The sequence below is a fragment of the Hirsutella rhossiliensis genome (genome assembly GCF_020360975.1).
Source record: "Hirsutella rhossiliensis strain HR02 chromosome Unknown scaffold00005, whole genome shotgun sequence".
Lineage (NCBI taxonomy): Eukaryota > Fungi > Ascomycota > Sordariomycetes > Hypocreales > Ophiocordycipitaceae > Hirsutella > Hirsutella rhossiliensis.
The window spans coordinates 1,522,345-1,549,108 of NW_025408671.1; the positions used below are offsets into that span (position 1 = coordinate 1,522,345).

The following is a 26,764-nucleotide window of genomic DNA, read 5'->3' on the forward strand; positions in this document are numbered from 1 at the left end:
CTCCGTCCGACGCCCATCCAGCCCCTCCCCGATAGCGCCATAATCCCCCCGCAGGCCGCTCCCACCGGCGGGAGCCGCCAGGCCTGAACAAGGCAACATGAACAGCAACGAAAACAACGAGACGTGCAGCCCGCAAGACTATGCCAAGCCGCCGTCCAAGAACCAAAAGGACCTCGAGGTCCAGCTGATCCTGTCCCTCGTCCTCGGCGTCTCTGCCCTGCTCGCCTTCTGCGTAAGCCGACGACTCGCCTCTCGTCGCCGCCGGCTCTGCTAACGCTGCCCAACCACGCAGTTTCTACGCCCTCGATGGCCGTTCCTCTATTCTGCGCGCAAGCGCCGGCTCGATACCAACGTCAGCCTGCCCACGCTTCCATCCTCCTTTTTCGGCTGGATCCCTAGGCTGTATAGGGTTACCGAGGACCAGGTCCTTGCGTCGGCTGGCCTCGACGCATTCGTGGTATGTTTGTTGTTTAAACGTCGAGTCTCAAGGTTCCTGACACGCGGCACCCCCTAGTTCCTGACCTTCTTCAAAATGGCGACCCGTCTCTTTTGCGTCATGTCTTTTTTTGCCGTCGTCATTCTCTGGCCCATCAACCACCACTACCGCCACTTCCAACCAACCCTCGGACGCAGTCGGCCGCCAGATCGCCACGACGGTGACGGAGTGCCCGACGACAAGAGCGGCGAGCGCACCTACCTGTGGGCGTATGTCGTCTTTACCTACTTCTTTACTGGGCTGGCCCTCTACTCCATCAACTGGGAGACGTTTCGCATTATCCACCTCCGACAGAAATATCTCGGCTCGCAGTCGACCGTCACGGACCGGACCTTTCGCTTGACGGGCATCCCGCCTGCCTACCGCTCCGAAGCCGACATCAGGCGCCTCATCGAGAAACTTGAGATTGGCCGCGTCGACTCGGTCACGCTGTGCCGCAAGTGGGGGGCGCTTGATGCCTTGATCGGACACAGGGACCAGACGCTGCGCAGGCTGGAGGCCGCGTGGGCCACGCTCCTGAAGAAGCAGGAGACGGGCCCCAAGCTGCACAGCGACTCCACCCAGGCTCCCGGCCGCGACGATGGAGGCGACGAGGAGTCTGGCGACAATGCCCGTCTTCTCGCCAGCGACCCGCACCAGCCACACGTCTTCGAGGGCGACCGGCCTCGGATCACCATTCGATACGGACCCCTCAAGATGCGCAGTCGCAAGGTTGACGCCATCGACTACTACGAGGAGAAGCTCCGCCGGATCGACGAAAAGGTCATCGAGGCTCGCAAGAAAGAGTACGAAGCCACCGACATGGCTCTGGTGACTATGGACTCGGTCAGGTCTTGCCTCATGCTCATCCAGGCCAGGATAGACGCTCGGCCCGGCTGCCTCTTGACAAAGTCGACGCCGTCGCCGTCGGACCTGGTCTGGAAGAACACGTACTCGCCGCGCGGCGTCCGGAGGCTCAAGTCGTGGTCCATCACCTTGTTCATCACGGTCCTCACGCTCCTGTGGATCTTCCCGACCGCCTTCCTCGCCTCATGGCTAAGCATCTGCACCATCAAGCGCGTGCTGCCAACTTTTGCCCACTGGCTATCCCGCCACCCCATTATCCAAACGCTCTTCCAAAACGGCCTTCCAACCCTCGTCGTCTCCTTGCTCAACGTTGCCGTGCCGTACCTCTACGACTGGCTCTCCAACCACCAGGGCATGATTTCCCAAGGCGACGTGGAGCTGTCGGTGATATCCAAAAACTTCTTCTTTACCTTTTTCAACACCTTCTTCGTCTTTGCCGTGTCGCGAACCGGGTTCGACTTTTGGAGCGTCCTGCAAGACATGCTGAAGGACACGAGCAAGATCCCGGCCGCCATTGCGGTCGACGTGGAAGATATGTCCATCTTCTACATCAGTTTCATCATGCTCCAAGGCATTGGGCTGATGCCGTTCCGGATCCTCGAGGTCGGCAGCGTGTTCCTGTATCCCACATATCGGATGATGTCGACGACGCCGCGCGACTTTGCCGAGCTCAAGAAGCCCCCCGTCTTCCAGTACGGCTTCTACCTGCCTACATCGCTGCTCGTCTTCAACTTGTGCGTCATCTACAGCGTGCTCATGTGGGGCTTCGCCATCCTCGTCTTTGGGACCATTTATTTCGCGCTCGGATACCTGACTTTCAAGTACATGGTGCTGTACGCAATGGACCAGCCGCAGCATGCGACGGGCGGCGCGTGGCGCATAATCTGCTACCGCATCGTCGTCGGTCTCATCGTGTTTGAGGTTGTCATGGTCGGGCAGATTGCATCGCTGTCGGCCTTTGTGCAGTCGGCGGCCATTCTTCCGCTTATCCCCTTTACGATTTGGTATAGCTACTACTTTAAGCGGAGATTCGAGCCTCTGACAAGGTACATTGCCCTGCGCGCCATTAAGAGGCCAGGCAGGCAGGCCGCCGGGGACGAGGTCATTGTGGATTCTTCTGACGACGACTCGGACTCGTCGCAGCCATCGAGGGTCCCGCTGCGAAGGGGAAGCACCCTGGACGAGCTCAGGGAAAAGGGCTTGGTGTTTGTCAATCCGAGTCTTGTCGTTCCGTAAGTTGGCCCAGCCTGAATGGCATTTGCCTCAGCCGCAGCGTCTTGTGAATACCAACTGACTCGGCCTTTGCAGCCTCCAAGGACCCTGGATATACAAGGACCCGCCCCCGTCGATACCGCCTGAAGACGGGGAGACCGAGCCCGAAGCAGATCGGTCGTCGCAGAGCCGGCCGGCGTTTGTGTTGCCTGATGTGGATAGTTCGCTGGGCATTGGCGATGACAACGTATGGGTAGACAATGGGAGGGGGAGTAGAAGGTACAGGTAAATTGCTTCATGAGACTGCCACCGAGCCTGGAAATGAGAGACGAACGATATGCTGGCGCTTCGAGCCTTGTTTCAGCACTGGTTTATTATGCCTGAAGGGAGCAAGGGTTTCTTGCCTTGATGTTATACCAAGTACATACGCACATGCACTGCAGTGGATGAGAAGCTGGAAGCAGTCTATAGGCAAACATATTTTTTGCATCAAATGAATGTCTTTGAGGATCGTGGTTTTCCTGGCCCCCCTTTTATGCGAAGGAGGAACGGCCCAGGAACCCAACACGGGCGGCAAGAACCTGGACGAGGCTGATCCACCCGAGGCAGGCTCCGACGATGAAGACTCGAAGCTGAACCACCTCGCCTCATCCACCTAAGATTGCCACCACCCAGCTCGATCCTCGCATCGGCGTGGACGCCTGCTACTGCCGTACCTACAGCTCTTTGTCTCCGTGCCGATCGCCTTTATTGTTTTGAACAAACTCCCCTCTCAAATCGCAAGCCGCCTCTGCCTGGGAGGCAGCCATCAAGACGTCTTGGCAGATCCTCGTCTCGCGCGGCGTTGCAGGGACCCGGCCCCGGAAGCAATCGACGGGCCCCTCGCAGCCACCGACGCCGGAGGAGAGAGCACTGGGCACCATGGCCCTCGTGGCGCTCATCTCGAGCGGCAGCGCAAGGCTTCGCGCCCTGCCGGGTCGAGAGGCCGACGTGGAAAAGATCCCCGAAAGCATGTGCACAGGCCACGAGAGCGACTACGACGGTGAGGACGAGAGGGCCGCGGTTCTGGTAGAGAGGGCGCTGACGGGTAGTGCGCGTCACGTCAGGCAAGCCGAGCTCGATGAAGGTTCCGACAGAGATTATACAGCAGATATACCTTCTCCTGACCCCCGGCGACTTCAACGCCGCGCGCCACAGCTGCCGGTCGTGGTTCGTCGCGAGCCTCAACCGCGTGCTGCTCATGGAGATGCTCAGGAAGGGCGGATGGTAGAGCAGCATCCTGCGGATCCTGTCGCCCATGAACGTGGCAAGGTCGCCGGGCCTCAACCAGGAGCGCATCATGAGCAAATGGATCTCGAGGGAGTGCAATCTTTCCGACCCCAGGCAGCGCGCCTTCGCCGAGGTTGGACACACCGACTTTGGCGACATGGTGCAAATGACCAAGGCCGGCAGCCTGCACGGCGCCGTGACGTTTACCGTGAGCCTCTGCGGAAGGTATGTCACGGCGACGCACGGCCAGATTGCCCACGTCTACGAGCTCAACCACGTCTGTCCCCCGGGCCGGTCGGCGTGGTCGATTCCCCTGCGGCGCCGGCAGGGCATGCCCCTGGGCTTCCTGCGTCCTGTCACGACTGTGGTCTGTCCCCGACGCATTATATCGTGCAGCATGGACACGTCGGCCGGGCGCTACGCCATTGCGTTCCTCATGGACGGACGGGTGGGCATGGTGTGCGACATTGTGCGCGAGGGCCAGAGGTGGCCCAAGTCGCCGTGCCCTCCAGCCTCGAACGAGAGCTCGGCCCCGGCCTCTGGCACGACGTCTCCTCACCCGGCAGCAAAAGCGTCGAGGTCGTGCGTCTGCCACGAGCGCTCGCCGCACCGCTCGCCGCGCGTCGAGGGCGGGCAACGGTCTGTCTACCGGAACATTTGCCACGCAGACGACCCTCCACGATCCGTGGCGATATGCCCGCAACGAAACTGCGTGGCCTTTGGGTGCGGCGGCGGCATCGAGCTGCACTGGGTCGATGCCCTGGCGGGCCAGGACCTCAGCCGCTGGTTCCCCCTCTCCTCTGCAAGCGACTTTCTTTACTTCTTGCCGGCTCGGCGGGGGCTGGATACGGCCAAGAGACTCAGGCTCATCAGCTCGGCAGCCGCCCTCGCGAATACAATCGACTCGATCGGCGACATACTCCATGGATTCGGCACAAGCCTTCTCGGATCCGGCAGCTCGGCGGTCGTGTCGCTGACAACCTCGGTCCCGGGCCAGCCATTGAGCAGCCAAGGCCCGCTCCCGGCGGGGGCTCTGCCGGACTGGGCCACGCCGAGGCGGCCGAGCGGTCTCCTGGGCGGCGACGAGAGACATGTAGACCACTTCCGCAGGGTCTCGGCGGGGAGCGCGGACCACTACCGCGCGGTGCCCCTGAGCGACGGATACCACATCTTGTTTACGGATCCCAGGACGGGCAACCTCTGCCTCGGGACGGATGCCCCGGTGGGCTCCCTGACTCGTCTGCTGCGCAAGGTATGGTTCCGACCACCGGCAGCCGCCGTCTCGCCAGCGCCGATCCTGTATGCCGCCGGGGCAGATACTCGCCACGGGGTGCGCGTGGTGGCTTCATTTGCGGCCGGAGGAGCCGCGGAGGCGACGGAGCAGGCGGCAACATATCGCCAGGTGGTGGTGTTTTACTCTGTGCCACCAGACTTGTTCCACGACACGACCCCGGGGGTTGTCGTCTCCCCGCCGTCGGCGGGTGAATCGGCTGCGGGAAATGCGGCGTGGCAGCCCGACGAAAGCTACCGTGCCGTCGACATCTTTAGCGAGCCCTTTCAGAGCAGCACGGCGTACCCCATCGAGATCAGCGGACAAGCAGTAGCGACGTGCAGCCAGCTGAGCGAGCTGGCGCTGGAATCGTCGCCCGAGATGATCATCTGGGCCTTTAGCGCCGAGGGCTGGGCCAAGACGTGGGCGGTGGAGGCGGGCGGCTCCGAGGCCTACACCAAGACGACGGTGCAGCGAGACGGGAGCGTGCGGCGCATCGACTACGAAGGAGACGTTGCCATGGTGGAGGGCGACGAGGAGGAAGACGGCCGGTGGGACGCGGGCCTCGTGTACCTCCAGAGGTATGACGGGGCGGCGGGCAGCACGCCCGTCGAGGCAGAGTCTCCGCCGCAGGGCTACTTTGCGCGCAGGAGGCCCCGGGGGGGCGAGCGGATGAGCGGGACGGTGAGCGTCGACTTGGTGGAGGAGGTGCAGGGCATCGTGAGGCTTGATGTGGAGTTGCGGTAGCGGAGCGAGACAAATGGGCTTGCAGGGGTGAGGATGACGAGGGACACCTGTTGATGGCTGCCCTGTGGGAGAGGGCTACGTTACAGACCTTGATGAATATTGATTGCTCCGTCCCCCGACTGCCCTGGCCTGGCCGATATTCCTGAGAAGAGAGAGCGCGCTGCCTTGGCGGCAGTGTACATGATTGGACGATGACAGTGGGAACAGACAAGCATGACGGTGCCCTGTCTGCTAGACGTTTCGCACCGGCAGGGGCTCGCGCCCTTGGGGGGCCGGGTCCTTGGTCAGGGAGTTCTGGCAGGAGCCCGAGGCGGCAAACTCTTGCAGGTTGCGCATGGTCGACTCGGCAATCTCGGTGAGGGCCTCGACGGTGAAGAAGGCCTGGTGGCCGCAGACGAGGACGTTGGGAAAGGTCATGAGGCGCATGAGGACGTCGTCCTGGATGATGTCGGCCGAGTGGTCGTCGTAGAAGAGGGCGCCCTCGGCCTCGTAGACGTCGAGGGCGAGGGCGCCGAGGCGGTTGGTCTTGAGGGCGCGGATGACGGCGTGGGTGTCGACGAGGCCGCCGCGCGACGTGTTGACGAGCATGAGGCCGGGCTTGACGCGGGCGAGGGCGGCGTCGTCGATGAGGTGGCGGGTGGCGTCGGTCAGCGGGCAGTGCAGGCTGAGGATGTCGCAGGCCGGGAGCAGGTCGTCGAGCGACACGTAGGTGCCGCCGACGCGGGCGAGGGCGTCGGGGCGGGGGACGGGGTCGTGGGCGAGGACGCGGCAGCCGAAGGCGGCGAGGAGGGCGGCGGTGGCGAGGCCGATGCGGCCGGTGCCGACGATGCCGACGGTCTTGCCGCGCAGGGTGTGGCCGAGCAGGCCGTCGAGGGAGAAGTTGCCCTCGCGGACGCGGTTGTAGGCGCGGTGGGTGCGGCGGTTGAGGGTCTGGATGAGGGCGACGGCGAACTCGGCGACGGCGTCGGGGGCGTAGGCGGGCACGTTGGCGACGACGAGGCGGCGGCGGCGGGCGGCGGCGAGGTCGACGTTGTTGAAGCCGGCGCAGCGCAGCAGGACGGCGCCGACGCCGAGGTCGGCCAGGGCGTCGACGACGGCGGCCGAGACGGTGTCGTTGACGAAGACGCACACGGCGTCGGCGCCGGCGGCGAGGGCCGTCGTCTCGGGCGACAGCGGGAAGTCGTGGTAGGTGATGTCGATGGGGACCGGCGACGAGGGCCGGGGCCGGGGCCGGGGCTGGGCCTGGGCCTGGGCGGCCCGGTCGAGGTGGTGTCGGTCGTAGGCCTTTGCGCTGAAGACGGAGAGCTTCATGGTTAGGGGTTGTTGCGGCTTTTGTCTTGGGCGGGCGGGAGAGGATGATGGATGATGACATGAGGGGGGAGGGGAGGAGACTGACTGACTCACAGAGTCACAAGTGGAGGCGCTCCTCGTCACATGCCAACGGCCCCCGTCGTCGCACATGTATGGCGGCGTCTGTGATAATATCATCCTCGCGAGATTTATCAAGGACGCGGGATCTACGCATGCGATTCGTGTGCCGTGGCCCAGCATGCACCGCAGCAGCGGCAGCAGGAGCAGCGGCACCAGCACCAGCACCACCAGCACCAGCACCACAGCGAAGAGGAGACGCGCCCGAGAATGACTGCAAAGTAATTACTCCCCAGCTCGCATAGCGTGGGATTGACTGCTAGTCTGCCTGAAGGGCGCTTTAGGCTTGCTTGGGGCAATTCCGCCGAAAGCCATACAAAGCCCTGACTTTGCACCTAAACCACGTCTCCACCTTTGAAAGGTCCGCCTTGCATGCATCGAGACTTTTTCCAGCTTCCTGGAGGCACTTGGCCTGCGGCGCTTCCTGGACACCCGGGGTTGTCCTCACCATGATGCACCGTAGAAGATCCTCAATCTGCCCTGGGCTGCATTCCTGCTCCGTAGATGCCCAATTTTCGCAGCTTGGGCACTGATCAAGGACGTTATAAACCTCTTCTGCAGCTTCCGGCAAAGCTTTCTTTACGCCTACCTCTACTTACTCCGTAATACTTTATTTTTTTTATATACGTACGAGAATCTTACTAGGAACGATATATAATAAAGTAGTATAGTAATTTAGTAGGTTTAGGTTTTAGCATACTTTACGGACCTTAGCTAATGTGCCACCGTATGAAGGGCTTCCTCCGGCGGCGCGGTATTCTGGCTGCCGACCTGGGCCACGGATTCTGTAACCTGGTTTGGCGTGGGACCCGCCCCTTGCTTGGGGCACTCTTGCCGAAAGACCCGCAAAGCCTCAATATTGCATGAATAGAACAACCGAGAGGTTTGTTCCGTCTTCCAGCAGTCAATGAACACATCTTGAGCTTTTTTGTAGCACCCTTGCTGCGCCTCCTTCTGGACACCCAAGTTCGTATTCCGCATCATGCACGGGTGATAGACGTGCGCGACCGTGTTAAAGTAGCAAGTCTCACTAATTATTTGTGAATCCAGGCAACTGTTGAACTTTTTTTCGGCGTCTGGAAGGCACTGAGAGAGAGCTTTATAAATCTCTGCCAGTTCTTCGGTAAAGTCGTCCTCTTCGGTCCCCCATCGCCCTTCGTCGCACTGCTGATAAGTACGACTGGCGCGATCTCCACACGTCTGATTGGCTTCGTTAAGGTTCTCGCAGTAACCCCGCGAATCAAAAGCACGATCGAAACAAGTAGACTTATGACCGGAAGAGTCTTTGGGGAGCTGGAGACGACATATTATATAGTTCTTTGAATCCTTTGGATCAGCATAGAGCTGGGAACACTGGTCGTGAGTGCGGGGCTTCTGCTGATTCTCTGGGGCCGACTCGGGCTGTCCTGGGCCCTGCTCCAACGCGGAGCCTTTATCCTTGGACGGCTGGGAGACCTCCTTTGGCGCCGTGTTTTGGACGTCGACCGGGGCCACGGAACCCACGGAGCCCTCGGATCCTCCAACCTGGTTTGGCGGGGGACCAGCCGCTTGCTCACCGCAGTCTTCATCTGGCTCTGGCACGTCGCTCTCCTCCCGGGCGGGAGGGCTTTGCTGCCTCGCGTCGCCGTCCCCGGGCGCAACGACGGCATCGTCCGTGTTGCTTTCGGGGCTCCCTTGCAAAGCAGCGCCTGAGGGTTTCTCGCCGGGCGCAATGCTGGGCTTGGTGCCGGTGCTAATGCTGCCATCCTTGGGTCCCGACTCACTGGGCACCTCCTTGGGCCGTTGGGCGGCCTGGGGTGCAGCAGGCTGAGCCATGGGGATGTTGTTGCTCGACTCGGCCGCCTGACCGATAAAACTGGAAACAGTTTTCGCAAGGCCCCTTTCCATCTGATTCTGGCCCGCCAAGTTCCGAGTCGTTTTAACCACGATATACTCGACGTCTTCAGCAGCAGATTGAGGGTCGAGGTTCCCGATTTCCCAAGTATAAGTCGTGAACAGCTGAATGGAAAGGAAAGGAAACAAGTACAGGGCGGCTGAAACGGAGGAGCTGATAAACTGAAGATTGTAGTTTCGAAACGCCAGGTCGTAGGCGAATGGAACGCAAGCCCTGCATATATCGGTTGAACAAGCGCGCGAGGGATTAAAGGCTTGAAATTGTCGCTTGGAAAGAGGCTGAAGGGTCTCGGAATCATTGCCGGCGGCCTCATTGACACTGCTCATGGCAGACTCGGCGATGCTTCGAACATTTTCCTTGGACTCTCCGGCGGCGGCGGCGGCGGCGGCGGCGGCGATGGCAGCGGTAGAGGCAGTGTCATTCTGCAGAGTAACATCGGTCACTCCCTTGATGGCAGAGATAATGACGGCGACTTGGGTCGCGTTGCTGTTGGCGGCGTCGGCGGCAGCCTTGCCGACGTCACCGATGGCCTTGACGACGTCGTCCATTTTCACCTCGTCGCCTTTCCCAAGGTCCTTGGCGGCTTCCTGTGAAATCTGCTCGGCAACGTCCTGGGAAAGACCAACTTTCTCCAGGTTCTCGGCCACCTCCGTGGCGACTTGCTCCGCCTGGACCGGAGCCGGCACCGGCGGCAAGGCGGAGCCGGCAGCGGTATTGCTGTCGGACCCGGCCGGCATGGCATAGACGGTCGGCTGAACAGCTGCGACAGCAGCGAAAAGGAATGAGTATTTCATAGTGAAAGAAAGAATGCGGTTGATTTGTAGTTGATGTGAGATCATGTGAGATCATGCTCGTGTTGTTAGCTGGGTCGGGAAACGAGAGAATAAATAGTCGAGCGTCGCCGGCGACAACGGCCGCGAATGTGGAAGAGGGCGCAAAGAGCTCGACTCAAGCTGGCCCGCCCTCCCCTCTTGTGTGTCCCTTAACCATCGAATTTCATTTCGCAGGCCATGGTCCTTGGATATTAAGGGCTCGAGGGCATCCACCATCATAGAAGCCAAGCCCTGCTGCCAACATGAAGTCCATTGCGTGCTGGGTTTTGCCGTCTTCTCATGTTTCGGACTTGCGATATACACACGCAATCTTTTCGCACTCTCCCCACTTTTCACGTACAATGCATGAAGAATCATCTATAGACGAAGGGAAGACAGTCGAATTCGCGCGGCAATCTGTCATATACCCGCAGCACCGGTGGCAGCAAGCATAGACGTTGGACAATCTCGAATTGTGGGCCACCGCCTGGGGTACGCGTACAGGACGGTTTCGAAGATGGTGGATACTGGATCGCATGAGGCTGAGCGGTGTTGTCGTATTCACTCAAGCCAGGGTCGGGACAACTGGAGGCTTACTTGTGTGCTGCCAATCTGAAATGAATGGGTATTTCCCACTGTGGCCGGCCGGCGCCCTCTAGGTGGCCTAAGTGAATAATGAATAATAGTTCTAGATTGTGCGCCGAGTCATATCTTCGGCCGACGCAGGCCTACTGGAGACAGCTATACAAGAAAGCTGCAGGCGCCCCCCATCCCGCAGTCCGTCCGAACTCCTCTGGGCATGAACCGTAAGATGTTTTCCATACCGTAGTCCGTCCGAGCTTCTCCGCGCATGATCTGTGGTGTCAGCGGATGACGTGGGCTTGTGAGGAGCGAAAGGTCTTCTAGAATGACATGGGAGTCTCAACAGGTCCATGTAACAACAGCAAATGGTCCAGGCATCTCCTGCCTTTGAATCCATCCGATATCCAGGCGTTGTCAATATCCTCGTTCCATTCAGTGCAGTTACACCTTTTCATCCCACGCAAACCCGAAATCACATCACCTTCAGAATCGTTCGCATTAACTCGGCCACTGTTCGCTGTACGTCATCTCTCCCCTTCTGCTCACCTTGCGTGACACCAACCGCGCATACAGTCGCTGCATCTTCCTGGACGGCCTCAGTCGGCAACATGGACGCGGATGGCCGTTGTCTGCGCGCGACACCGATGCCGACAATACCATGGCAGCCATGGCTCAGATAATGTAGTCTGACCCGCGGACCCCTGGCATTCGCCGGCATTTATAGTCGTGAGCTCGGATCAGATATGAGGAAATAGATGGCATGCGTCGTGTGTACCGCCAAGAAGACCTGGTCGAGTCAGTCACGGCATGTCTCTCAATATTCCGGCCAAGTCATGCTAAAGTCTGGACCACAGCTCCGGGACGAAGATCAAAGACTTATTCCACCGCGTGGCCTGGGCGGCCAGCAGTGTACTGCTCAACCCCCGGTCTCCCAGGTAGCTGTCCGGATCGCGGTTGCAGCTTCGGACCTCTCAAGCGATAGGCGAATAGAGCCATCTTTGCTTGGCCTCAAATGCACCGTAGCAGGGCTTGATGAGTGCAGGTGCGCAGCTGTAACGCAAGGGTACCGTAAGCACATTTGCATCTTGGTGTCACCGACGATAACCCCCAGGCAACACTGAGAAGGCTTGCTCGTTTAGCTCATACTATGAACCTGACACCTGACTGAACTATAGTACTCTGCCCCCCGAGCACTATGCACAAGCTTCCGGATGGCCAACCACTCGGGAACAGACCTTGGGCGAGCCCCTAGGTGAACTTGGCACACCGGCATTGGCTGCAGCCAAAGGGCCTCTGCCTCTTGGGCTTGGCCCAGACACACCTGCCGCGATTGTTGAGCTTGCACTGCGTCCTGCCGGGGCACTGAGCCGAGTGGCAGTTCTTGCCCCTCTGGCTGGTGGTGTAGCAGCCGGCGGCCGGGGCACGGCCCGAGAGCACGTCGAGAACATCCTCGGCATCCTCCTCCTCCTCCGCTTCCGCTTCCTCGGCCACATCGCGCTGCTCAAACTGGGCGGCGTCGACGTCCACTGCGATGAGAAGCCGGCGTCAATTTCTCTCGGGCTTCTCATGTTTTTGTCCAGGCGCCATTGGCACTGGCCACGTTTGGCCCACGAAGAGGGAGGATGGGAGGGGGCTTCAGAGTGTGGACATACAATCGCGTTCCGCATGGTGAGCCAGCGAGTCCTCGGCGGGCGAGGGCGCGGCCAGGCCCATGGGCGCCGCCCCGAGGACGGCGATGGCAAGGAAGAGATGGCGGAGGGAAAGCATGTTTGGCTTGTTGCAGCGGATCAAGGGCTGGTAAAGGCTGGGTTGGCGATGTGGACTGCGGTGAATGGGGGGCACGACACCGGGCGAGCGGCCCGGCGTTTTATACTGCTGCTCCCGCCTATATATAGATGCTCACCTCGGCTTGGATCGGTATCGATGCTTACAGGTGTGGTGGTTTGCTGACTAGAGTTGCAGTCGAGTGCTGACGGACAGGTGATCATGCAGGAGGATCAAGGATAGGCGGGAGGACGCTGGCCAATGGAGATTATAGCTGGGCAAGGAGCCAAGAGACGATGGAACGTATGCATGCCGATTCAACGAGGAGAAGGTGGTCATCATCCTGAGCCTGATTCTCACCAGCTTGCCGACTCCCGCGTCCGTCGGCCCCTCTCGCGCGTCGTCTCGAGCCAGCAAACGAGACCAAGGAAGAGATGGACGACGGCGGCTTCTCGGCCTTTGCTCAGTTCCCGGCCGAGGTCCGCCAGCTCGTCTGGCGCTACGCCCTGGCGCAGAGCTGGTCCTTCAGCCGGCTCAAGCGCGTCAACGGCGGCGGCCTCGGGCTCGTCGGCAAGCTGCATCGGTCCGTCGGCCAGGCATGCCGCGAGGCGCGAGGCGTCATGCAGGCGACGCACGAGCTCATCAACGGCCTGGGCTACGTCGACTTTGCCCGCCACCTCTTCTTCTTCCGCGACGCAAAGGCCGACCGCGGCGTGATGCAGCAGGCGGCCAACGGCTGCGACCTCCTGCGCCGGATCCGGCACGTGGTGCTCGGCCCGCGCGACTGGCCGCGGCTCTGGCACTCGCTCGAGACCATGGGCAGCCGCTGCGCCGAGCTGCGCGCCCTGGTCGTCGTCGCGCCGTGGTTCGATCCGGCCGCCATCCTCGAGGCCCACGGCGGCTCGCCCGAGGCGGCTTTCGAGGCGCTCGACGTGGCGCCCTACGAGGCCTGGGGGCCGCTGTTTCGCACGACGCCCCTTGAAATCGCCCCCGGGATAGCTGCGCTCCTCGCCGCCGTCGAGCACGGCGGCGCCTCCAACGCCGAGCGCCTCTCCCAGTATCGCGAGAGGCTGGACCGAGCCGTGCAGCTGATCCCCAGCAACGTGGACGAGCTCGACAACGCCTATGGGCGCACCCGTGTTGCCCTGCACAAGGTGGAACAAGCCATCGTGGGCTTTGCTGGTGCAACCCCGAGCCTCTACCTACGCACCCGAGAGGAGCTGATGTCTTGCCCTGAGACACGGGGCTAACACAGGCCTGCGCGCCGAGTCTTGGCGTCAGATGCTGCAGACAGGGAGCGAGGCAGCGGTTTCCGGGTCAGACTTTCCTCGAGGACAGAATGATGACGGTAGTAGCAAATGGCCACTTCTTTGATCTGGGATAATACTACGTCCGTAGGACCCACGCTTTTGCAGTGTAAGATGCGGCTGGGCTGCGCCTGTTGAGCATGGAAGCGGTCCTTGACAAGCCTGCCATTCGATGTTTATGTTACGGCAACCGATATTACATCGCCAATGCTTCAGTTCTAGGGCTATCCCTATACCAATCTGGCGCAGTTCAATACATATCTTGTGCCTATAAAGAGGGAGACTTGTGTGCATCATATCTGTCCTTTGGCCAGGTAAACGAGAGGGTGCTATTACTTTCCTATCTTGCAACAGGCCTTAAAGCCCTGAACCCCCAAGACCCTAAGACGGCTTCCCCCAGTAGCTCCGTTGTATCTGCCGGCCTGGGCATGTGCCTACCGCAGACGTATCGATGGACCCAAACACAGTTGGTGTCGATACACACGCCATTGCTGTTGTTCTCGACCGTGATCTCCTCGGGCACACTGCCAGTGCAATCCGTATGGTACCGAAACCTGATGACGAACGCCCCGGGGACACTAACGCAGTAGTAGTAGCAGCCTGTTTCATAAGCATGTCAGTACTATGAGCATAAGAGTCCGTATCTAATAAAGGAGATCGAACTCAACCTGATGAACGGCAGGGTTCCACTTATAGCTGTCATTAATGGCTAGAGTGGCCTTCCACATACTGCATATATAGGTGCCACAGATAACTCACGACCGCTCAGACTGCCGTGTTCATCGACGATGCCCCGGCAAGTATCACCAGATCGAACCTGGTAAAGCGTGTCGCGTGTCTCGATAATGCCAGGCTGTATAGGCCGCGGAGGCTGCTACCCAATGACGGAAACGCACCACGTAAGTGTCTGTCAAGCTGGTAGAATACCGCTACACCAGGCAAAATAGGGGCACCCCCAGTAGAGGTGTTATTCACGCGAACAGCAAGTCCTTTCTCTGCTCTGACAGCGTCCTACCATGGACCGGGTGCGGGCCTTGCCGCCGACTTCGGGGTTTCATTCGAGAAAACTCATTGGCGGTGATGTCATTCTTCCTGGAAATACCCATGGTCACTTCCATGAGCCATGACAAAGGCAAGATGGAAGAAAGAAAGAAGGGGATTGGAGTGGCAGGTGTCTTTGACGGGCAACTCCGAGGTTCAACGCAATTGGCGGATTGAAGAGGACGACTCGACGATACGCAAGTTCAATACATCGGGATCACGCTTCGTGAGCAGAGTGCTTGTGGCGCGCTGCACAGTACAATTCCGGAGTGGGAGGAAAGCTGAAGTCGTGTGTGTGGTTGAGAGAAGAATAACTACCCCCATGCTCTCGCCCCTTCCACTGGGGAGACAGGCAGTAGTTCATCAGGACCCCTTTCCACACCCAAGCATACATTCGAATGATCGAATATTTGGTTCTTTACATTTCCCTCATGGAACCGGCCCTCCCGATGTCAGGCTCCGACCCCAATAATTAGCACGGCAGCCCAGTACGTTAGCAGCATCCATTGCGGGAACTGATCCATCATCTCTTAACAGCCGAAGCGGAAAGGATTTGTTCATCTAACGCGAATAGACCCCTTCGACTACCTGGATTACTTCCAACTATGCATGGCTAGCAATGCGTAGCCGTTTACATGTACCGTTCACATGTATCGCCATCTTCTCCATCGACAATTCCACGCCATCTCCTCCCATTCTGCCCTGAGCACATTGATATTCTCTTTATGGGCACCACCCAGCGACTCATCCACGACTGCGCAAATCGCTCACGGTAGTCCTGAGATTGTCCTTCAAATAGGCGACGCCATCGAAATCCGTCCCCCAGTGTTTGTGCTCAGGGTTGAGAGGCTTGTCCATCAGAGTGACGGTACGGCCCCCTTTCGCCTTCGTTCCCTTGAAAGCCACAACGGAAGCATCGATTCATTTGTAAATAATTGACCGCATGGCCTCCAAGCCGCCCTCACGTAAGGCTGTAGGTAGCCTGGGGTCAGAAGACATGAAACGCAGAGCTATTCGAGCCACCACCACCAATCGTACCTTGCAACCAGTCATACATGTACGACGATGTGAAAGCCGTCGAGGCTGACAAGGACAAGATTCCGTCCAATTGAAAACATCAGAATCTTCTTTCCGCCTTGCAGGAACAGCTCCATGCCGCTCCGGACAAGTACAGTGGCATCGTCAAGGACGGCTACGACCACAAGTACGATGCCTGTTCCAAGCCCCTGAAGCAATCATGAGAAAAGCATCTGCGCGACTTTTATGAGTCTGAAACAGACAAATATTTCAACTGTTTCGAGGCCACGCTCGAGAAGGGACAAATCCCGAGGCAGTGCAAGTTCACGACCGCCCACCAGGAGAGACGGGATATACCATGAAGCATGTCCAGGGCCATCAAAGGCCCCTCTGGTCACTGGAGACCAAGATCCGGCATATGACCCCGGCGAACCGATTCCTTTGGCGAGGGGTAGTTATCCCTGCGTTTCAGCAAATGGCTCGTCTCGTGCACGGGTGCGCCTAATGCAGAGCCTTCGCAGTTGAGTGTGGTGCGAAAGACAGCTTCCGGCCAGATTCTGGAAGCCGATGCCCACGAAATCCAAGTCCCTAGGCTCTGGGCCGCGTTGCTGAGGTTGCAGCCCTCTCCCAAAGCGCCACGGGGTTCCGAAAGCGTCAGGGATATCTTGGTCTGTTGCAAACTTGTCTTTTCTCAGGACCTTTCGCGTTTGCCGCTCACACTGACCAGCCGACAGTACAAAGACAACTGTGAAACCATCCACCAACGCGTCAACAGCATCCTGCCGCCAGGCTTCCTTTGCGTCACTTTCAAGACTCTTGCCGCATATTGAGCCAGAGGGACATGCCCCCTGGTTCATTTCGTCTATCCCATACCGGTACCACAGATGCGGCATTCTGTAGGAGCCGTATTCGATCAACTCAACACTGCCTTGACCTCGGCTGTCCTCCATCCAATACTCGTGAAGTGTACGCCCGTGGTTTGAGGTCCGCTGAGGTGAGAAAGACTTGGACGACTCTGGAGTTATAGAGCCCAAACTCGAGATCCTGCGTCGGCGAGGTGCATGCTGCTCAGCGGGCTGACGCTGGCCGACGACGGCACTGTGGCGCATAGTTGGCCCAGAGCTATCCACGGTTCGTCTCGAGATCCCCAAGAGCCAGTCTGTCTGGACAGACCTGATCACGCCGCTTCCAGTCGATCAAGTGGACTTCCAAGAGAGCCTGGCTCGTGGCACTTGCGCCGCACCTCCAAGGCGTCGTCAAGAAGACCGAAAGGGTCGTTCGGCTGGCCCGTGCTGCGGACATCGACGTCGTGTCCCTTGGACCACCTCATCAGCAGGAGCCAACTGAACAAGTCGGAGATGCTGGACGTGTGCCTGATGTCGGGAGACAGAGCTTCGAGACGGGGCCGACAACGGTTGAAGCCCGGGCCGTGGTGCAGCCTGACTGCAAGGGATACCATGTCTCTGATGGACGACGATCGCGGGATGCATCGTGAATGGTGTTTTTCAATAAGCCGTCTGGAAGTGCGTGAGTGTGTTTTCTGTAGTCGGAGCAAACGCAATGACCAAGTACCAGTGAAAGACTCCGCGTCATGCCAGCTGTAGGCGTTGGCAGTGATGCGCCGGTGAAAAAGGTGCAAATGGACAGTCGGTCGACGGCTGCGGCGCTTTGGGGGAAGCCTGCGTCACCTATAGGGCACCAAGCAGTTCCGTGCAGGTACCTGCCCTCGCACTTCCCGCCATCTCTCCTCCTCTTCGTCCAAAGCCCAAAACATCCCGCCTCTTCTTCTCTTCAGTCTGCTTATTCAACAGCCTCTCCCCCGTCTGACAACCCATCCCCCCAGCAGCAGCTTCGATGGCGTCAGAGAGCTCCGAAGCCAACGCCGCGGGCACGCCTTCTCCCTTCGCCGAGGCGGCCCGCGAAGCTCTCCAGAGCCAGGGCGGCTTGGAACAGCTCGTCAAAACAGTTCAGGTGAGCTCGCTCCATATCCCTCTTGCTGGCCGACCTCTGCTCAATCATCACCGCAAAACAGGCCATCTGCACCAAGGAGCAAAAACTCCAGCGCTCCCACTCCTTCCAGCTCGTCAAGCTCCAGAGCCAGATCCACGAGCTCCAGCAGTACCACGCCGAGGACGTCGACCGCAGCACCGCCCTGCGCGACGACGTCAAATGCCTGCACTCGGCCGTTGCCTACCTCAAGGGCCGCGTCGCAAACCTGACCATCGAGCTGACGTGCCTCGAGGCAAAAGTCGACCAGAGGCGCCCTCCGCCCTCCGCCGCCTGCCAGCAGGCCCTGGCCGTCGAACGCTATGCCGCCAAGCAGCAGCAGCTACAGCAGGCCCAGCCCCCCTCGTCTTCCGTCTCTGCCAGTAGCACCTTGATAGACCGTTTGCGCGACGCCGGTGGCAGCATGGACGCGCTGGCCGACGAGCTGCTTCGCGAGCAGAAGCAGAAGCTGCTGGAGAAACTCGTGAGTACATACCTCCTTCTCCATCTGCTCCAAGAAGGTCCTGCTCACCATTTGATTTGGTTAGGTCACGTTCCCACTCAGCGACGCCTTTTACCTCGACATTGTCCTCGGCAAATATGCCGACGAGGGTTAACGCACGCACCTGACAGGAAAGTTGCGGCCCAGCGAACACCTTTCGACAGCCGGGCACGGAAAACATCATTGAGTTGATATTGCGACTTGACTGACAAGTTGATGAATCATGGTACTGCGCATTAACAGATGGGGTTTGAGCGACAAGGGTAGACAGACGAGCAACATATCAACCAAACTCACGGAGCGATGCTAGGGAGATATTTCCCATGATCATCAATGCCAACGAGACCACGATTCTGTGTACCGCATTGTTGTCCCCCTTATTCAGCACCCCTTCAACCCGCCATCTACCTACCGCCTATAACCCCCCCGGATCGTGTAGTCCTTCTTGGGCCCCTTGACCGTGTACTCTATGCTCCACTCGGCGAGGTTGACGGCTTCAAAGGCAAAGTTGTAGTTGACGTCGTAGTAGTCGTCGATGCACAGGTGGCCCGCCTTGGCGCTCCACCCGCCGCCCTGGGGCTGCTGGAACTCGACCTCATGGAACAGGTAGTCGGCTCGCCGGGGGTCGTCGGTCTTGGCGAACCACACGCTCAGCACGTCGTGCCGCTCGTCGTAGCGCCACACGTAGCGCCGAGTGGCCCGAAAGCCAAAGCCCGCGTCCGTTTTGAAGTCTCCGTCTTCGATGTAGAGGTACTCCATGCCGCCATCGTCTCCCTCGCCGCCATCGTTGCCATCATCATTAGCCCCCCCAGCGCACCGAAGCCCGTCCGGCGTCTTGTCACGCAGGAGGAACTGGGCTGTGCCGCTAAAGTGCCCGCTGGGGTGCGACGGCAGCCTGCTGATCAGGTCGCGCTCCAGCTTCCAGGTTCCCAACAGGCTGCGGAAGACAGCTCGGGCGACGAACCGCGGTGTCGTGAGGCCCTGGGTGCACACATTATGTGTGTCTTGCCTCGACTTTGCCGCCTCGTCTTTGGAGTCGGAGTCGCCGTTGGAGGCGGGCGAGACGTAGGCTGAAGGCGTCAGCATGTCGAGGGGCTGGCGGTTGTAGGAGAGCATCGGGAGACCGCTGGGCGAGATGGACGTGCGCTCCAGGGATAGAGCCTCGGAGAACTCTTGCATCAGCCAGGCGTAGTCGCCCATGGGGAACTGGGAGAGCCGGGGATCGTTGCGCAGGGCCAGCGTGCGCTGCACCGAGTCGTCAGCCGCGAGCTTGCGCCGCAGTGGCTCTGCCAACGCCGTCCCCGGGTGCGACCACAGCTCGGCGAGGAACCTGGCCTGCATCTGGATGACGCCCCAGTAGGGGGAGCGGTAGAAGCCGACGAAGCCCAGCCCGGGCACGTCGGGGTGGTGCGTGCCGTGAAAGGCCAGGGCCAAGGGCTGGGCACGGTGCTGCGGCGAGTAGTGCAGCTTGTCTAGCGCGTCACGGGGGAGGAAGCTCAGGCTAGCGGACGGGTCGAAGCCCGTGGCGAGGATGACGGCCACGACATTGCTGACCTCGTCGATCCCGTCGGGCGAGGTGACGACAGCCGTGGTGCCGCGGAGGGTGTCGAGCTTGCCCTTGGACAGGACGATGCGCCCGGACCGGGCAAAGTCGCAGTACCAGTCGCTGACGGCCAAGTAGGGGGGCTCGGCCTTGGCGTTGTCGTCGAAGCGCAAAAGCGGGGAGAAGACGGCCTGGTCGGTGCCGAGGGTGTGCTCGAAGATGGCGTGGACGGAACGGGCGGCGTCTTTGCTGATGTGGCCCTGCGTATTTTCCAGCGGCACGGAGCGGTTGTTTGCGTTGTATGAAGCAAAGTCGAGCGGCAAAAAGGCCGGAGCCTTGGCCTTGGGCTACACCATGCTCGTACTGTCAGAGAACATCATGATGGCGAAGATGGCACAGAGGGAGGAAAAATATCACCTCGGGCGTGGTAAAGGTGGGCATAACCCAGATGGGCCGCTGGATGAGGTGGTGGACAGTCAGGCCGTCGGCGCCGGGAAGGGCACACTGGCCGTCGGGCGCGTTGGCGGCGGCAGATAAGTGCGAGGCGATGGTGCCGGCAATCTCGACGCCCGACATCTGACCACCGACGACGAGGATGCGGCCATTGGCAGGGGGAGGCGTCGTGCCCAGCAGGCTCTTGAGATCGCGGTACTGGCTGCTGTGGACGACGGGGACGGTGAGGGGTTCGGGCAGGGCGTGGGCGGGGATGACGGGCTTTCCAAAGTAACCCGAGGCGACGACAAGGCAGTCAAAGTGCGCCGTCTCTCGGCTGCCGTCGTCAGTCTCAAGGACCAGGTTCCAGCCACCCTCTCCTCCTCCTCCGCCGCCGCTGCAGGGCTCGGCGCAGACGACGCGGGTGCGGAGGCGCAGGCGGAAGCCGGGGCAGGGATCGAGGTAGCGGTCGAGGTAGCGTCGCAGGTAGCGGCCGACCTGCCAGGCGCGCGGGACGACATCGGCGTCAGAGTCCCAAGCCAGGTCGGCAAAATGCATCGTGTGGCGGCTCTGGTTGGCGAGCATGAGCGGATGGACTTGGCGGGCGAGCGAGTCGGTGGGCGAGGACGGCCACAGCCCGCCGACGGCGCCCTGGACGTCGACGATGCAGACGGTGCTGAAGAGGCCCTTGGGGTGCAGCAGTAGGGTCTTTGCCGCAACGAGGCCAGAGGGGCCGGCGCCTGCGGAGGAGGGCGGGCGTGAATACATTGTAATAGTTTGCGCCGTGGTGGAGCGGGCGGTTCAGTCGCTGGCGATGGATACCGTCGACGTCGACTTTGGCGGTGGCCACTCACCGACGACGCACGCCGTCTTGGGCATGACGGGCGGTTCAGGATGTCCGCTGGTGATTGATCTCCTTGTGGGTGAGTCCGTGGGGAGGACGCGACAGGTCGACGAGACGTGGTTGTGGTGGAGGCTTGAGGAACAGTCGGAGAGGAAGGCTGACGAGGTGCCTGTCTTTATAGAGGCCGCTGTTCGTGCCCCGTAGTTATGGATGGCCGTAGCAGCCGTTTGCCCGATCCTCGGCGTGAGACGGACGGACGTCGGTGATGCGCTGTTTGGGAGTCCAGAAGAAGACGCAGCCAAGTTTCGTAATCAGCCATTCACGGCGAGCCGTTACGTAATCGGCATTCTCTGACCCCATCGCCAACTTTCTCCTCTCAGCTATCTCCAGCTGCCAAACCATCCCCTCCCCTTGCTCTTTCCCCTCGCCTCCCTTTCCCTTCTCCTCTGCCCTTCCTGCGTCATTCGGATCTGCAGCAACATCACCTTCTCCTCCATCTGCCGGTCCGTCAGGAACCCCCGTCCACCGTCCGGCGCCGTGTCCGGGTCCTCGCTCCCGCTATATCGCCCGTCGGCCACGCCCAGCAGCCTGCTCAGCCCCTCGGCCTTGTCCATGAGCCAGGCCCCGTGCTTGAGCCCGTCCCGCCAGTGGGAGGGCAGGGCCTTGAATCCGACCAAGGCGCCGACCAGAGCCCCCGCGAAGCAGGCGTTGGTGTCGGCGTCGCCGCCTCGCATAATGAGGTCGACAATCAGCGGCTCAAAGATGCTGACTTGCCAGGTCAGAGAGCTGCTTGCGGCAGAGGCCTTGCGCATCGCCATGCGTAGTAGGTGAATTCCCGAACCGAGCGTCTTGTACACGTAGCCAATCTTGCCCATCTCGTCCAGTTTGAGATGCGCCAGATCCTCTACCTTTGCGTGCCGTCTGAGCTCATCGACGTCCAGCTCCGGCTCGTCTTTGCGATTCGCGTTCTGTGACATCTGTCTCTCCCGATAGGCAGAGTACCAGGCAATGGCCTGGTCGACGACTTGGTCTATGTGCTCCTCGGCCTTGACCTCGTGCCGCAGTAGCCCTCGAACCAGGGCAGTCCCGATGGCGCACGAGACGACGCAGCGCGGATCGACGTGTGTGAGCACGGAGAAATCGGCAGCCAACTGAAAGGTCTCGTCGAGCGTCTTGTCCAAGCTCACAAGACCGAGCGGGTGCGTCCGCATGAGGCTGCCGTTGGGCGCCGCATTGAATCCGCAGTTGACCCAATGCTGCCTCGCCGTGCCTTCTGGATCGTCCAGGTACGTCTTGTTGCGCACAATGGACCCCACGGTCCTTCCGAGGCCCATGGGCAGCGTGTCGAGCGCCCGCAGCCCCTGGCGTACCCAGATATGCAGTCGCGAGGCAAAATCTTGCGGGTTGCAGTCGGCGCCGTCTGTGTGAAGAAAGGAAAGCAGTATCAGCAGGGCGTGGTCCGTGTCGTCGGTCCACTCGCCGGGCTGGTGCGGATCGCGGTGTGCGTCGGTCCGGAATTCGGTGGCCCGGGACCTGGGCAGAAGCGTGAAGAAGCGCGACGGATAGGAGCTGGCGGCCATGTCTGCCGTCAGGAACTCGGTGTAGAGGCCGATGGCGTCGCCGAGCGCTGACCCGAAGAGGCAGCCGATGAGGCGGTCATGGACGGCTTGCAGGGCGAGTGCCGTGGCCTCGTCCGGGGCAAGCTGCAGACGAGCCATGCTCACTGCAAGTGCCAAGGGTGCTTTGGCTGTTGATTATCTGGTCTCACGATGAAAGCTGCGGTGGTTGAGGTGAATCGTGCATGAGGGCAATTACTAACCAACGTTAGATGTGGAACTCGCATCAAACGGCAGGGGTTCGACATGTCTTTTATTATTTCTTTCATGTCCGACTTACATAATAGGATTCGAAAATACTCGGGGGGTTGACTAGCAGGGGTCCGCAAGGCCCCCCCCTCTCCTACGGAGAGGGGGTCACAAAACTTGTTTCTTTGACGGTCGTGTTTCCCTCTATCGCAACTTCAATCTACCGCCACGCCGTCAATTGATGCTATCAAGTCTCAAAACTTTCGCAATATCGTTAACCATACTTCATTTCCATGATGCCAAATTTTCAGCCTGATCAGAGCTTGCGTGCGGCGAATGCGGCGCGAGAATATCTTGACGGCGACTCGCTAACGCGTACAACACGCGCAAATCCCGCGCCTCCGCGCGTCTTGACAATCAACGAGCTCGCAGTGATACACAAGACCAATGAAGGCCTCGTAAAGAAGTATATCAGGCTTCTTCGCGCCAATCTGGCTCTTCCAAGCGGGGGAAAGGGAGGCGCCCCTACTGCTCTTACCGATGCTGAAGAGAAGAGTCTACTCTCATACGCAAGACTCGTCGAAGGCGGCACTTTCGCACTCACGGAGGCATGCCTCATCAATAAGGCCAACTTTATCCGCCATCATCGCCGTCAGGGCTTAACTTCTCAGGTGTCGAGATCGTGGCTTACTCGCTTTAAACGGCGGCATCCAGAGCTTGCCATCAGGAGGCTAGGATCCAGGAGATCACTCGCGCCGGCGCCGAGCTTGAGGTTGACGAGCTTGAGGCTTGGTTCCACGAATATCAGGCCGTTATCAAGGAGCTCAGAATAACGCCAGAAAATCTATGGAATTTCGACGAAACCCTCTTCAGCTTGGGTGGATGAAGGGCTCCTAAAGCTAGTGTCATTACGGATGAAGAGGAGCAGAAGGCCCGTCTTCTTCCAGCCTGGGAATAAGGAGTCGTTAACATCAGTGGATGCCACCAGTGCCGCCGGAAAGCCATTCCTTCTTTCCTTATCCTTAGTGCAAAGTCCTCCTTGAAGAATACACGATGGCTACAATTAGCGACGACGTTGTCGTTACATATACAACAACAGGATATAACAATAGCCAGCGGGCGTTCCAGTGGCTTCAGCACTTCAACCGCTACTCCTTTGCTAGGAGTAGCTCCTTTAAAACCATACTATCGAGAACTGGTTCGGCTACCCGGCTACAATCACACGGGAAGGCTGGGATAAGAGCAATGGGGAACGGCGTACATTCTACACTCAGAAGACGAAGACGGTCTTCCGGCTGCTCGTTATGGATGGATTTGCTGCACACGAGGACCCTGAATTTATCTGGTATTGCGAGATGTTCGAGATCGTACCGTTCAAGCTACCATCGCATACAAGCCACCTCCTACAACCTCTTGACGTTGGCGTCTATCAACATCTCAAACGTGCACAACAAGGAGCCTTAAAGAAGTTCGTTATCGGTGGCGGCACACGCATCTCGAGATTCGACTTTCTCTGCCAATGGAATGAGCTATTCAGCGCCGCGTTTAAGGCTTGTTATATCTTTGTGGGCTTTGAACAGTCCGGGCTATGGCCTCCTGATCCTGAAGTGGTGCTAGGTCCATTACGAGCTGCCTCTAAAGACCGACAGGAGCCTATTTTCCCACAGCTTTTAGCGAGGAATTTGGTGACACCACGTAAGGTAAAGTGATCTTGAAGCCAGTCGGAAAAACTCGGTATCCTAAGCAGCCCGACGAGAGATCGTTAATAACGCGTCAGCCTGTCTTGATCTTGCGATTTTAACACAATCGGCTCATACACAGTTTATACAGCATCAGCAAGACCGTATCCAGCGAGAGGCGCAGAACCAAGACCCTACGCCGAATCCGAGGCGTTGACGATGGCGCCTTTACGATACAGCAACTACGAGAAAGCGGCCGCCCGGCAGCAAGAAGACCAAGAGGCTAGTGCCAAGCGTGCTCTTAAGGATAGCGAGACTCAATTTCGACATCTCCGTGCTATGGATGCCGCACAAACAGCGTCACAGCCTCGTCTACGCGGTGGAGCCGCCGTGGCGGCGAAAGCAGTAGAAGAGGCCAAGTACAGGACATACATTCAACAACTCGTGACCCCGGAAGAAGCTGTCGCTCGCGAGGCTCTTCAAGAGCGCTGGACTACGGCTACGGAGGGCTACCGGTATTTCCTATGGGCAACACACCTAAAGGCGATCTCACAGCTCTTCCTGATATCGTGGCCTGGTCACAAGCTCAGGAGGAGGCGCGGGCACAAGCTGCTGCCAACGTGGCCGACGAAGACTCTGATATCGATCATGACTATATATCTATGCTGCTTTCTTCAGAGCCGGATCTCGCGCCTAATAGCGACGATGATGAGGATGACATTCAGATCATAACAACACAGCGCCAACGCCCGCGTATTGCGAGACCACCACTATCGCAGCTTCCACTCGAGCAGCTTCCGCCACGGCAGCCGGTGCAATTGAACGAAGAAGACGAGGCGGCGATCCAGGCCGAGCTCAAGGAGGAACGCGTTATCGTGGGTGTATACAGCGACGAGGATAATGAAGAAGAGGATGAGCCGGAGGTTGTTATATATGGTAGACGAATTGCTGTACCAAAGACGCGCGTGCGTCAGGCCTAGAGCATTAGATTTGTAATTTACTAGTAACACCAACGACTGAACCAATTCTCACGAGACTTGACACCTAAATTCTATAGTACCTAATAGACACTGTATCTTTGTTTCAATCCTAAGAAGCCCAATTGACGGCGTGGCGGTAGATTGAAGTTGCGATAGAGGGAAACACGACCGTCAAAGAAACAAGTTTTGTGACCCCCTCTCCGTAGGAGAGGGGGGGGCCTTGCGGACCCCTGCTAGTCAACCCCCCGAGTAGGCTGAAAAGGCGAGCAGCTGAGTTTGAGCGCAGAGAAAGTAAATTCGTCTCCCTATCCGACCGAGTTCCTAAGGATGCCACCTGGACCATACTGCCTCCTCCCTGCTCTCGCCCTCTTGTCGTTGCTACTTAGGCGACAGCATCGTCCAACTCTCTCCACGCGGCCAAATCCCACGGTGGAAGAAGGGTTTTCTTAAAAGGATCCAGTTCGGTCTCCCCTGCTTTTTCGATAGGAGGGTTGTCTATGCATTTTGTGCGACGCGACCGCTCTCCCACAGGCCACCATAAAAGGACTCACACATCGACATGGCGCAGCCGATGCAGCTGGTATCCTTCCAGATGATCTGTGAGAAATGTTCGACTCGAGCCGGGACTGTTTTCCCCATATTTCTTTTACAGCTTCTTCCAAGCTTCTTCTGTGTGCCCCTCGTCAACCACAAAGGTTTTCCAGTCCAAAGGAAGCCGCTCCCACTCCCACCAGATTCGCATGCTGACCTTAACCATATCAAGGACATCATACATTGCCTTCTTCTGCCACTTGGCGGCATGCCCATCTTTCCAAGAGCGGGCGACTTTGTTCTCATCCCAGCTTTCTGGCTATGAATCGGAAACGACGTGCCCGTGGTCGTACACGCAGTGGGTCGGTTGCTTTTGAGCATCCTCGGCCAAGTCCTCGTCCCAGGCCACATTAGGCGTATCATGGTGCTTCTGGCGCACGTATTTGTGCCATTGACGTACTGTTGCTTGTATTTCTCGTGGTCGACATGTGAGCTGTCCCTGTAGATCGGGAGCTCGCCAAGACCTAAGGATCCTCCAGTACTCTAGGCGCCTTGACCATCCACGTTATTATTCTTGTTTCCCGAAGGGCTAAGGCTCTGAGTCTGCTGACTCTCGCTATCGCCATTGTCGTTACGGTGGCCGCCATTAACCTGGCTTGCCAAAGGGGGTGTGGCTCGGAGTCTGCTGGCTCTTGCCATCGCCATTATCATTATAGAGGTCATTGTTGTTCTGGCCTCCGGAAAGTCTGGAGATCTGAGTCCGCTGGTCCTCGCTAT

General features: G+C 59.1%; 8 protein-coding genes across 8 annotated transcripts; 3 read left to right on the top strand and 5 right to left on the bottom strand.

Moving 5' to 3' along the window:
* Positions 1–97: 97 nt before the first annotated feature.
* HRG_05330 (calcium-dependent channel, putative phosphate domain-containing protein) lies at positions 98–5,840 on the top strand (the record flags this gene model as incomplete). Its single annotated transcript, XM_044863801.1, has 8 exons — positions 98–232; positions 293–457; positions 515–2,574; positions 2,651–2,807; positions 3,380–3,596; positions 3,661–3,820; positions 3,866–5,177; positions 5,226–5,840. 8 exons carry the CDS (start codon positions 98–100, stop codon positions 5,838–5,840), a joined length of 4,821 nt encoding a protein of 1,606 aa, XP_044720333.1.
* A 231-nt stretch (positions 5,841–6,071) lies between these two features.
* HRG_05331 (d-isomer specific 2-hydroxyacid dehydrogenase, NAD binding domain-containing protein) lies at positions 6,072–7,151 on the bottom strand (the record flags this gene model as incomplete). Its single annotated transcript, XM_044863802.1, has 1 exon — positions 6,072–7,151. The coding sequence occupies one exon, from the start codon at positions 7,149–7,151 to the stop codon at positions 6,072–6,074; it is 1,080 nt and encodes a 359-aa protein (XP_044720334.1).
* An 831-nt stretch (positions 7,152–7,982) lies between these two features.
* On the bottom strand, positions 7,983–9,956 carry HRG_05332 (uncharacterized protein; the record flags this gene model as incomplete). The annotated part of the gene is made up of 1 exon (XM_044863803.1): positions 7,983–9,956. The coding sequence occupies one exon, from the start codon at positions 9,954–9,956 to the stop codon at positions 7,983–7,985; it is 1,974 nt and encodes a 657-aa protein (XP_044720335.1).
* A 1,848-nt stretch (positions 9,957–11,804) lies between these two features.
* On the bottom strand, positions 11,805–12,323 carry HRG_05333 (uncharacterized protein; the record flags this gene model as incomplete). Its single annotated transcript, XM_044863804.1, has 2 exons — positions 11,805–12,082; positions 12,209–12,323. 2 exons carry the CDS (start codon positions 12,321–12,323, stop codon positions 11,805–11,807), a joined length of 393 nt encoding a protein of 130 aa, XP_044720336.1.
* Positions 12,324–12,754: 431 nt separating this feature from the next.
* On the top strand, positions 12,755–13,570 carry HRG_05334 (uncharacterized protein; the record flags this gene model as incomplete). The annotated part of the gene is made up of 1 exon (XM_044863805.1): positions 12,755–13,570. The coding sequence occupies one exon, from the start codon at positions 12,755–12,757 to the stop codon at positions 13,568–13,570; it is 816 nt and encodes a 271-aa protein (XP_044720337.1).
* A 3,969-nt stretch (positions 13,571–17,539) lies between these two features.
* Positions 17,540–18,288, top strand: HRG_05335 (uncharacterized protein; the record flags this gene model as incomplete). The annotated part of the gene is made up of 3 exons (XM_044863806.1): positions 17,540–17,656; positions 17,718–18,155; positions 18,220–18,288. 3 exons carry the CDS (start codon positions 17,540–17,542, stop codon positions 18,286–18,288), a joined length of 624 nt encoding a protein of 207 aa, XP_044720338.1.
* Positions 18,289–18,581: 293 nt separating this feature from the next.
* HRG_05336 (flavin-binding monooxygenase-like domain-containing protein) lies at positions 18,582–21,027 on the bottom strand (the record flags this gene model as incomplete). The annotated part of the gene is made up of 3 exons (XM_044863807.1): positions 18,582–20,063; positions 20,134–20,888; positions 21,003–21,027. The coding sequence occupies 3 exons, from the start codon at positions 21,025–21,027 to the stop codon at positions 18,582–18,584; spliced, it is 2,262 nt and encodes a 753-aa protein (XP_044720339.1).
* Positions 21,028–21,372: 345 nt separating this feature from the next.
* On the bottom strand, positions 21,373–22,710 carry HRG_05337 (ADP-ribosylglycohydrolase domain-containing protein; the record flags this gene model as incomplete). Its single annotated transcript, XM_044863808.1, has 1 exon — positions 21,373–22,710. The coding sequence occupies one exon, from the start codon at positions 22,708–22,710 to the stop codon at positions 21,373–21,375; it is 1,338 nt and encodes a 445-aa protein (XP_044720340.1).
* Positions 22,711–26,764: the final 4,054 nt, after the last annotated feature.